The sequence below is a fragment of the Electrophorus electricus genome, chromosome 26 (assembly GCF_013358815.1).
Source record: "Electrophorus electricus isolate fEleEle1 chromosome 26, fEleEle1.pri, whole genome shotgun sequence".
Taxonomy (NCBI): Eukaryota; Metazoa; Chordata; class Actinopteri; order Gymnotiformes; family Gymnotidae; genus Electrophorus; species Electrophorus electricus.
In genome coordinates this window covers 2333449-2345075 of record NC_049560.1, presented here as the reverse complement: position 1 = coordinate 2345075, position 11627 = coordinate 2333449, and the positions used below count along the sequence as shown (strand labels likewise).

Below are 11627 nucleotides of genomic sequence, written 5' to 3'. Positions count from 1 at the left end.
GCTGATTAAAGGCCAAATCAAACTGGCTTATGCACAGGAAGAATAGAGAAAGATAACAGTATGAAAGTTGCATAAACATCTAGAATTTATTCTTATTTCACAGTGTATATAGTTGTACCAGTGGTTCCTGAAGTAACAGCGTCAGATTAATCTACACTGTGCTTTGAACACTATTACTTCTATGCAGAGGACATGCAACTGCATTTGGAGTTGCTTAGGATCAAAAGTCAAAAGGATACACTTCTGTTATAGTACCTGACAGTTTTTTGTGATATATTTGTGCTTACTCTAGGAATCTGATTCGGATAGGAATTTGATTATGAATTCTACATGCCAGTATGTTAAAACAAAATCAAGAGACTTTGTCTACATTTATAATATGTACAATTTAGAGCATTATGTTTTCTTATATATTGCACCCAGACTCAGTACAAAGTTAATGCAGCTTAAAATCTCCCAGAGTGCTCAGGTTCTACCCTAGTGTCTAGGCAGAGAAGCAGAGAGCGCTCTCAGGGCTGGACTGGAACAGGGAATCTGCTCCAACTAACACATGCTGACTTTGAAAACAAGAACGCACTTAAAGCCACAAATCACTATATGGAGCTCGGGTACAATGTACAGAACCATTCTTCCAACAATTAGGACTAAACATTCAAGATCACTCACCAGTTTACACAGAATCTCTTGAAGAGGAAAATTTGAGTCCAAGATTTGTTTGAACATACTAAAACATGCTGGAAAACAACAGGTGTACACTAAAATGTACAATTTTCAACAACTCCACGGTAAAATCAGAGAAATAAACAACCAAAAAACAAAAACCTCTAAAGCAAAATAACCTGAAAAAAATATTTGAAGTAAAATATTACTTTACATAAGATCACAAATTAATATACTCAAACTTGCAATCTGGCAAGCTTTTGTTCAATTAAACAGATTTTATCATGCACTTTTTAAAGCAACTCAAGTATTGTGAAAGAAAGAACAATAGTTAAAACCTTTTAGTTTATAAGCTAAGACAGCGCAACAGCAGTAATCACCTGTAAACAGTAGAAATGGATATTTACCAAGATTTATATAGCACTGGACTTTACTAAACTGATTGTACCACAGATCAAGTATTACCCAAAACATGCATTTGCCAACAGCCTGGTGCCCAGTAGTGTTATGACTGAAAAAAGCAATGACCATTAAAAAAGTAGTCATGCAAACTTGGTAAGGTCTACATTAAGTTAAAACCCAACCAGAATTTTGTACAAAAAGATGTTAAAATATAATTCTACAAATTGCTTTATGTGACAATCAAAAATAAAAGTTAATTGAGTAACTCAGTAAAATATGAGAGGTAAGATGGGGAGGAGGGCTTAATATATTGCTATTGACAAAAAGAAGTCTGATTTAACAAAAACGGGGCAAAATAAATAATCTTTTTTTTTTTTTTATGTTACACCAATGTAGCAAACGAGTGTACTTTGCCTTTTTAAATGAAATGTCAGTGGCATGCGGTGAAATGATTTCAGGCAGGTTTTAAATACTTAATACTGACAGCACATCTACAGTTTTTGTGCTCATTTGATCAGAATGGGCTTGTGGTATTACATCCAAACTACTGAAACGTTTCAATTTATGTACCTTAAATGTCTCATCAATCATCACGCAAGAACTGAATTAACACAATAACATTCAATTCTATAACGTTCAAGTCTTTTTAAGCTTGAACTTTTTAAGCTTTTTAGTCAAGGTATTTTGTTAGTTCGTTTAAAAAGCTAATTAAATAGAATAATACAGCTATCAATGTGCAATTTGCATGAAAACACTGTAGAAGAGACAAATTGTAGAAAGAAATTAAGATAGACCTGGCATAAAGTACTGTACCTGCTCAGTGTTGAGTAGGATTTATTCTTCACTTAAGGCACACCTTTGACTTTCAACAGATTCTAAGCAGACCATGCTATTGCTTTCCCAACACGCAGGAATGACATTTAGATATTCAAACCTCATACAAAATATCTTTCTTCAGAAAATTCTCTCTGGATCAACAATTATGTCAAAATTATGACAACCATTTGGTGGACATTGTTCCAGGAGCAGAAATAAAATAACTAGCAAAGCAAAAGTTGTACCTAATAACTGCAATACATATCTACACTATCCAGCCACTTTATTACACACCTTCCATGTGCCATTACTTTATGACCACTTTATTAGGTATTGCCATTATGTAAGGGTAGAATTACAAGCCATATATAATTGGTCCATCAGTTGGCATGCACAATTCAAAACGTAGCCTCTACCACCATCTTCACTGGTCAGTTTCCTGCCACAGGACCCCTTGCTGATTGGACATTATTTTGGTGGCTGACCATTCTCAACCCAGCTGGTTCACGTTTCTCCATGCATCACTGCTAGTCCAAGAGTGGTCAGTCCTGTAGTCACAAACTGACTACCGATGAAAGGCTACAGGAAGACAAACTGTTTGTAAATAAAATGACCAAAACTATACACCCATCATGTGTTTTTATTAAAGTGGCTGGTGGGTGAACATCTTAATTAAATTTAATATAATTTAGAAAACACCAGTTTGGTTAAGAATTGAGACAGGTGAGAAAAAACAATTCTGTTAATTTGCTCATTGGTCTTACACTTTCATTAGCAACTACTTCCAACTTTTTCCACTTTCACTATTTGAAGCTCAGTACCATTAATGTGCTCCTCAAATCTCCATCTTAGCAGCAGTTTAGAATACAGCTGATTCTTTTAAACATTTTTAGCTGCATTTACCATATACAACTTTGAGAGATATTCATAATATTGTTATTGCAAAGGTCTAATACATGGCTCAGAACATCAAAATTGCATTTGCATAGTTCATCAGGGTTCCGATTTAGCACCTTCCTATATTTTGATGAAAGTGCAACAAAATTCTCTTGCTTATTTGTTCATGAGCCTTCAGGCTCAGCTTCTGCCATTCAGAAAATGAACATTACAGGGGCATCATGGTATGACCAGGTTAAATGACAGCATTAAAATAAAGGTGAAAATGGCCCTTGGAATAAATCAGTATCCCTAAACACCTAAACAATCATCCCAAATGGGAAAAAAGTGCCCTGCAAAACTGACATGTCTATTCACACATTCACTTCAACATAGTCTGGGAGTGAACAGTTAAAGGAAACTGAACTGAAGAGCTTAAATCTCTCCAATGGAGTCAGCTATGTCATCATCATTCCCGAGTTACAAGACGTTTTTCTGAAAGTTCACAATCCTCAGTACCAAAACAATGATCAAGGTCGAGGGAGAAGTTTACCAAATTTGCGACCAATTATTCTGCTCATGTCCAGCACAGTGGGGGTCACGCTTCTGAAATAGGCAAATGGGCAAAATGTTAAATCAAGGTGCTGTATACTGGCCACCACTGTACATGTTAAGGCTATGTGACTTACTGTGCAGACGAAACTGGAACAATTCATCGTTAACTGTATGTTGACCTATAACTCAATTATTTCAATATGTGTCCTGGCTTAATCTATGACAAGGCAAGCCCAGAGTCAACATATAAATACTAATTAGACGGAAAAAAATAAAAAAACAAAAACAAAAAAACACCTGAGAATAGTCTTGGAAAACATCTCTAAAAATAAACATTTCATCAATTACCTACAAAGCAACTACATAGCCCATAGCAACTCTCGGAGCGACATACATACACCTCCAGAAAACATGTCATGGAGGACTAAAACTGACCTACAGCTCCAGAGGACCCAAGGTAGCATTCATATATATATATATTCTCATGATTGCAGAATGACTATCTGATATCACTGTGCAGTGCCAGAAGCAAATCAGGACTCAGTTTAAGGCATCTTGTTAGGCTAGAATTCTCTTTTTAACATGTGGAAAAATACGTTAATCTGGACAGAACTTTGTTGTTAAAACACAGTAAGGTACAGTAACCAAATAATTGTGCAACTACTGTGCGCGCGCACGCACACACACACACACACACACACACACACACACACACACACACAGAGAGAGAGAAAAAAAATTGTAGCTTTTCTATGTTTTAAGTAAAACTCACTTGTTTCCTTTCAATATGCCCGTTTTACATGCTTTTCATATTGAACATTAATCATTTTCACAATAGCTGATACACTAGTTGAAAGAACACACAATTAACACCCAGCCTCCAGTAGCTCTGATGCAGAAAGGGGAAGGACTGCAACAGGAGTAATGGGCGCAAGAGGATGCGTGTGCTCAGAGAGGCTTGAGCTCAGCTCTTGTCCAGCCCAGCATTGTTGTGGACTTGCGCGAGCTGCAGACTGGAGTTCATAGCCATGCTGAGCCGACACACGGCCTCGATCTCCTCCAGCAAGCCTTTTTCCTGCACCCCCAGTTTCTCTTGGTGCTCCTGCGTCCCTTCCCCATGGCCCTCCTGCTCCTTCTCCCAGGGCACGAGCACCGAGGGATGCCTGTTGCTCGGGCAGGCTCCTCCTTGCTGGGATCGCTCTTGGAAGTGCCTCAGGGTCTCTCTGGAGAGGACCTTCCTCCGGAGGACGCCACAGGTAGCTGGCCTCTGCCCGTCTGGGTTCGGCTGTGGGTCCAAGGGACTGTCCGGCTGAGTGGGTGGCTCGGTGGCCTTAGCCACCTCGGACACCGGTGGCTGTAAGAGTGGGTCGGGATGGGAGCTCCTCTGTGAGAGTTGGGGGAGCTCTGTGCCTGCGAGCTCCTTGCTGGGTTTGGTGATAGGAGCTGACCAAGAACGGGTGCTGCACTGACGGCGAGGGGATGGTGGGAGATGCTTGCCATGGACGATGCTGTCGTCCTGCACCATGTTCCGGCCACTTGGCTCTCCACCCCCCACTCCAACCACCGAGCTGCCCTGACCTGGACCGCTCGCAGACGGAGACTTGGCGTTGTTCTGAAACACACACGTGCACGTGGTAAGAGACGCCCTTCCACTTTTTTATTCATGCATTTACTCCAAGGTGACCAAGATTTGGAAACCGGCTGAAAGTTTAACCAGAAGCAGCTAGGCGAAAACAAACAGAAAAGTAAATATAAATGAAGCGTGCAGTCACCGAGAGGCTGCAGTCCAAGTCGTCCATGGACCTGAAGAAGTCGAGGCTCTTGGCAGCAGAGAGCTTGCCCTGCTCTATGCTGGTGGTGTTCAGGGAGTCGAGGATCTCCTCCAGCAAATTCATCTGCCCTGCCTCTTTTGTCTCAGGCTCCAGCTCATATGAGTCATCACTGTCCTCTGTGTAGGACGGCATCTCGCCACTGTCCTCAGAGGAGATTCTACAGTCACACACACACACACAGACTGAATCTAGCAACAAAGCAAGATTTCACTGTTCAATCAAAGGTCACGCATCTCTAACAGGAGATGCTCAAATCGCATGGTTAGCTGAGAAAACATATTTCATGAAACTCCTCCTCCTCCTTATATCAAACAGAATGCCAAATAGAACACACTGTTTAAGAAGAGTAACAGTGAACACCAGATGGCAGTATTGCTATGACTTAAGGTACACTTGAGACTCAACATACTGTTTATGACCAGTTGCTCAATCGTAATCTCACTGTATTTGTAATGAAGCACTGATCGTTTTATTTCATGGCCTTACTTGCTGGCTGTGTCCAGCTCGTCTTCCCCGTCGATGACATACTCCGGAAAGCCCATGCTCATGGGGGACTTTTGACGCTCATGCTGAAAGACAACAAGGACATCTTAAAAGCCGCATGCAGCCAGAATGGAGCAGGCTTAGAAAGCTAAAATTTGCTCAGCGTTTCGTAAATGCCTCAGCACCACGCACACACTTATTTTACGCAACTCAGGGCAACGCGACGATGCGGGTTCCCCGGGCCCTGCACAGGCTGTTGGGTCTGCTGATCCCTGGGCTTTCCAGCACACCTGTGCTGCGCGTTTAACTGGTGAATGAAAGCAGTGAAGCGTTAAAAGGGCGCAGTCCCACGCTGCGGCTCCGGGCCTCCGGGCCTGTCGTTAAACGGCCTTGCCGCGACACCCGTGTCCGCATGCCTACACCGGCCAGTCGCCAAGGGAACCCATAAACGGTCATTTGCCACATTACCGAAGCTGGCCAATAAAGCAGAAGCCATCTCCAGTGTCCGAGGCTGGAGGGGAGAGGAGGCATGCTCCTCACAGAGGTCTGGGCTGGAGGAAGGCTACTTGTCGCTTCCACCATCCCAGCCTTGACCAGGTGAAGGCCAACTCCCAGTCACATCCTTTACAGGGTACAGTGGTGACCTCGGTCCAGACCAGCAGGGGTCATGTGTACCCCATCACTTTGGTAACTTGCGCCTTCTGAAAGGGCTTGCCGTCAGCCTCTCCTGAAGAAAAAAAAATGCCAAGAAAAGCGTGTCCTGGCCACTTATGTTTCTTGCTGTTGTAATAAACAGGAACACATGTTGGGCACTGATTGCCCTACTCGCTGGTAGCTGGGAGCTATAATGAAAGTGATTACAGGGGAGTTTAGGCCTTAAATTCCCCAAAAAGCTTTAATGGATTCCTGTGTCAGGGTCGTAAATCTGTGGCGCGAGCCATTCCTGTGTGAGTAAATGCATGCACCTGCGCACCACCGTCTCAGGCACCTGGGGATTGGGATCGGGCCGCCTGTACAGACTATAAACGTGTCATCTGGGCTTGGTTCTTGGACAAGGCCATGGCGCTTTGAGATGTTCACGCAGCAATATGGCTCATCAGCGTGGTGATGGGTAAAGTCCTCACCTCTGTCTGCCTTAGAGTGGAAGCCTGCCAGGCTAAACCTTAGATCAAACTTTTAGTTTCAAGAGGTCTAGACTTATAACTGTGAACGTTGGTGGTTGCCATAATTGGTGGGGTGAGAGGGGGTGTGTGTTGGTATTTGCCCTATAACCCTGTTTTGTCATTCTGTTAGGCAGCAGGGCATGGTGCGCAGTGTCCCTATAGCTCGCTTTGCGAGAGGAAGTGTTTATTAAAACAATATGAGTACAGTTTAGCCATGACCAGAGTCTGAACACAGCTCAGACACCCAACACCACACCTCTCTACACATGGCAATGATCAGTACACAGACTTCATTGACAATGAGTTCCTATCCTGACTCAGCCTCACAAAATGCTCTGTGTTAAGTTCAAATGAATCTAGACTTTGTACATCTTTGTTTGCATACGCTACATGAAGGCCATTCCACTGTTGCATAGCACCTGTAATGGCCACATCTACTTAAAGGGAAATATAAAAGATGAGAGGGTGGTGTGCGAGTGTGTGCTGTGTGTGTGTGTGTGTGTGTGTGTGTGTGTGTGTGTGTGTGTGTGTGTGTGTGAGAGATAGAAAAGCAGTTTAAGAAGTGAAGGAAAAATAATAAGAATTGGCCCTTTAACATCCTGCCTCAAGAATCCACTGACTGGGGGGAGGGGCTTACAAAGAGATTACACTGCCACTTCGCCTTTCATACTTTCCGTGGTTATATTTAGTGCACTGAGAGATGCCAGGAAAAGACACTGCACATGAAATAAAAGAACGAAAACTGGTTTTAACCATTGGATTGTGCCTGTCCCAAAGCTGCTGGTCTGGGAGAGAGGCAACAAGAGCCCGCACTGGTGCCTGTTCAATTCCTCTACACGCACACTAAATCAGCAAGGCCACCCCGAGCAGCGCAGGGTCAGTGTCTGGTGGGGAAAAAGCCGCCTCGAGGTGAAGTAATGCCACGACAGCCGCTCGGACCGACTCTCCAGAACAAACTCTCCTGTAGAACTGTTCAGCCTCATGGTGTCGATGAATTAGACGTTTGCTGATGCATTCTAAGGACCATTATTTGTTGTATCTGCATTTAGAGGACAGGAGACTATAAAATAAAACCAGAGTTTATCATCATATCTTAATTCTTACTTTTTTTTTTTTTTTTTTTTGGCATGACCTAAAAACATATTCATTTTGCCTTACATCAAGAGGGACATTTTCGTGGAGTCCAAGTAGTACGAAGCAATCACACAGCTGCCCAGTGCAACGGCTCCCCAGTGCTGCTTAAATAGCCACCTCCTGTTATACATTTCACATGCTGTTTCAGACCAGCCACTGATCTCACCCGCCTGGCAGCGGTTTGGAGGCAGAGACATGCCTGAAAAACGCAAAACAAAGCTCCAGTGCCTTGGAGCCCAAACCGCAGCCAGCGTCTGCTTAGACGCTCGGGCCAGCCCTCCCCGCTCCCCCCCGAAACAAAGCCCAGGACCTCGTCTCCGGTCAGGCCCACTCCAACTGGCTCCAGCTGAAAGACGCTTTCAGGGCTATCAGAGGGAGGCGCTTCCGAGCACCTCGCCAAGCCAAAGTCTCACGGCGCGCAAAGCCGGCCCGTGCGCACCGACCCCAAGCATCCAGTAGATGGCACTTTGGTTACAGGCATGGCACTCCGTGGCCCACACCTCCACCTGGCGGGAGGAAGCTGGGCCGCAGCCGGTCTGGAGGCTGCCGCCCGCCCGCCAAGCACCCCCAAGCCCACAAAGCGCTGTGCCCATCTCGCTGGAGCCATGCAGATGTGTCGCTCTCTCCCTGATGCGTGCAAAGCAGCCAAGAGTGCTTCCTCTATTTGTATGTCAATGTTTTTTGACACCCAACAAATCCATCCCAACACTGGCAGTCCTCCAAACTCATGAAGCATCACAGTGGGCTCTCACACACTCGCACACAACCATACAAATAAAGATCAGCCAGCATGGAAATGAAAATAAATTTGACATAAATGGCTGATGTAGACAAACTACTCCTAAATCTAAACCTTGAGTACTAAATATCTCAAACATTCATGTCACAAAGAACATTATTAGTTCCTCTCAGAAACTTATGATAGATTTGAAATGTCAAATATTCAGTTACAGTGAAAGTCTGAAAAGAGACAAAAGATGAGACAGAAGACCTTAATTAGATTTCCATCCGAGTTTTGTTATTGAGAGTTCACGGGTCTCGGATCAAGCAGTCAACTGTTGGAGGAGATGGAAGATGAGGACTTTAGCGCATGCGACATTAACGGGCAGAGGAGAGCCTCTAATACGGCTGCTGCACGCAGCCGGTTGGAAAGAAGGCAGAGGACTGGGTGCTGCGGCGGAGATGGCTATGAATTATACACCACTTCAACAGGCCTTTCTGGGCTTTCTTTAATATGCAGAGTGTATCAACTGGCCCTGGCTGAAGGGGATCCATCTGCCTAGTGCATCCAGCAACCATGCGTGTGTCCGTCCTCAGAGGCTGTGAGACACTCTGAGGAGTTGGCCACACACACACACACACACACACACACACACACACACACACACACACACAAACAAACACACCCACCCCTTCATTCAGGAGAAATGGGTGGCAGAGCTATGCAGATGTGTGGGAATTGGTAGCACTTTGCTCAGGGCAGTGCCATGCACACCCGGGTAGGGTTTCAGCAGCACAGCCAGCCCCATATCCACTCACTAAACACTCACTTCATTTGTCCCCACCTATGACTTCCAACACCATGTACAGAGGTGACTCCACTAAAGGTGAACGCCATAACACAGTGAAACGTGGGGAAGACAGCAGAGCTTCGCGCCTACAGTGGTGGGGGAGAGGCCGCAGGCGAACGTCGCGGTGAAGAGCGAGGCGGCCGTGTCGGCTGGTGTGTTAGTGGACACACGTGGCCTGTCTCATTCTGGTATTCCTTTGAAGATAATGATGACTGAACTGCACTGCTGATTGATTTAGTCATTGATCGTACAGAGGGCCTTCGTGTCAGCCATACCCACGCTGGTGAGACATACACAAAACCGCATTCACAGTGATGGACACACTATACTGTGTGTGTGTGTGTGTGTGTGTGTGTGTGTGTATGTGTGTGTGTGTGTGTGTGGTGTGTGTGTGTGTGGTGTGTGAGTGTGTGTGTGTGTGTGTGTGTGTGTGTGCACGCACTGTCCCTAGGGCCCCGTTACCGTGGAGCTGAGCAAAGAGGGTTGCGGCGGTGGGGGGTGTAGACTTGCTTCTGAAAGGCTTTAATTGGAAGACCTCTGTCTCTACACCTTTCTGTATTGCTTATTTAATACTAACCCCCACCACCACCACCAGCACACACACACACACACACACACATCCAGACAAACAACAATGCAGCAAATATCTCTGCTAATTAACAGACTGGAAAATGAGGTAGGGATGGCGGCCGAGGGCAGTCCGGGGCGGGGTCAGGCCAGGGTCCGCCCACCACCCGAAACACAAAGACTGCAGAGGAGCGGAGGAGCAGGACATCCCACAATGCCGTGCCTGCAGGACGTTTTTTAATGGTACCAAAAACTTCAGTTGTCCTGCCCTCTTTTCAGAATTTTGGCTAACTTGAAGAAAAATCTTCAAGCTGCCTTCTTGGTAAAAGAGATTTGTGAAGCCAGTTGCGCTGTGATGTTCACGGGCTCCTGTCTGTTGATGTCTGCTGGCTCAAATGGGGCATGAGGATATTTGTCTGTGACAGTGGGAAAAGGGAGGCGCAGGAAGCGCCGAGTCAGAAAACGCTCGTATGCAGACGGACTCTGCGTAGGCACACTAATGAAAAACAAAGAGCAAATCTGGAAACGAAGCTGTGAATTAAAACAAGCTGAGACTTAAAGTGGACTGGATGAGTTCATGGGTCACAGTTCCACTGGTGAATTTCAAATGTTAACTAAACTATCTAAATTAAATTATATATAGTTATCGTTTCCCAGAAGAAATGTTCTGATTCAGAATGCGTGTGTATGTGGGTGTTTGTTTAGGGCGCTTGTGTAGCCACTGCTGAAGCAGTGTCAGGCTCAGCAGTGACATGGGGGAAGGTGAGGATGGGGGATGAAGGATTGGATCGATGTAGTCAGCACAGCACTGTAGTCCCAAAGGCTCCATACCACCATCCATGGGTGAGTCTCGCAGAGAGTGTGTGTGTGTGTGTGTGTGTGTGTGTGTGCGCGCGCACGCGAGAGAGGAAACAGGAGTGGAAATGGTGGCTGACAGATCCCCAAGAAACTGGAAGAGCAGAGCTGTACAGGCCAAAACCAACACCAACAACACCGTCTCACACACAACCCAACAATGTTTCACACACAGAAAAACCAACACCAACGCTGTCTCACACACACACACACACACACACACACACACACACACACACACACATTTCACACACACAAAAACCAACACCGTCTCATGCACACAGCCCAACACAATGTTTCACATACAAAAACCAACACCGGCTCACACACACAACCCAACACAAACAATGTTTTACACAATGTTTCTCACACACAAAAACCAACACTGTCTCACACACATGCCCAAAACCTAACAACACTGTCTCTCACTCACACACACACACAGAAAACCCAACAGCTAATAGCAACACACCCAAAATGTTGGTATTACACAGAATACACATACATTCTGAATTATTACACCTAATATCAACATACCCAAAACCCAACACCACCTCGCTCACACACCCAAAACCCAACACTGGCTCTCACACACCCAAAACCCAGCACCAACACTGTCTCTCACACACACAAAATAGCCAACACCAACAGTCTCCCTCTCCCACACAAATACCCAATACCAACACTCACATACACAGTACCTAATTGCAACA

General features: G+C 45.1%; 1 protein-coding gene across 2 annotated transcripts in view; it reads right to left on the bottom strand.

The window, feature by feature from the left end:
* Nucleotides 1–61: 61 nt before the first annotated feature.
* Nucleotides 62–11627, bottom strand: part of dennd1b (DENN/MADD domain containing 1B) — a 72582-nt gene continuing 61016 nt past the window's right edge. For both annotated transcript variants that reach the window (XM_035523299.1, XM_035523300.1), the window contains 3 exons: nt 5628–5710; nt 5082–5298; nt 62–4921 (listed from right to left, as the gene is read on the bottom strand). In XM_035523299.1, coding sequence (XP_035379192.1) covers nt 4274–4921; nt 5082–5298; nt 5628–5710 — 948 coding nt within the window. In that variant the 3' untranslated portion in view covers nt 62–4273. The remainder of the gene's footprint in view (nt 4922–5081; nt 5299–5627; nt 5711–11627) is intronic.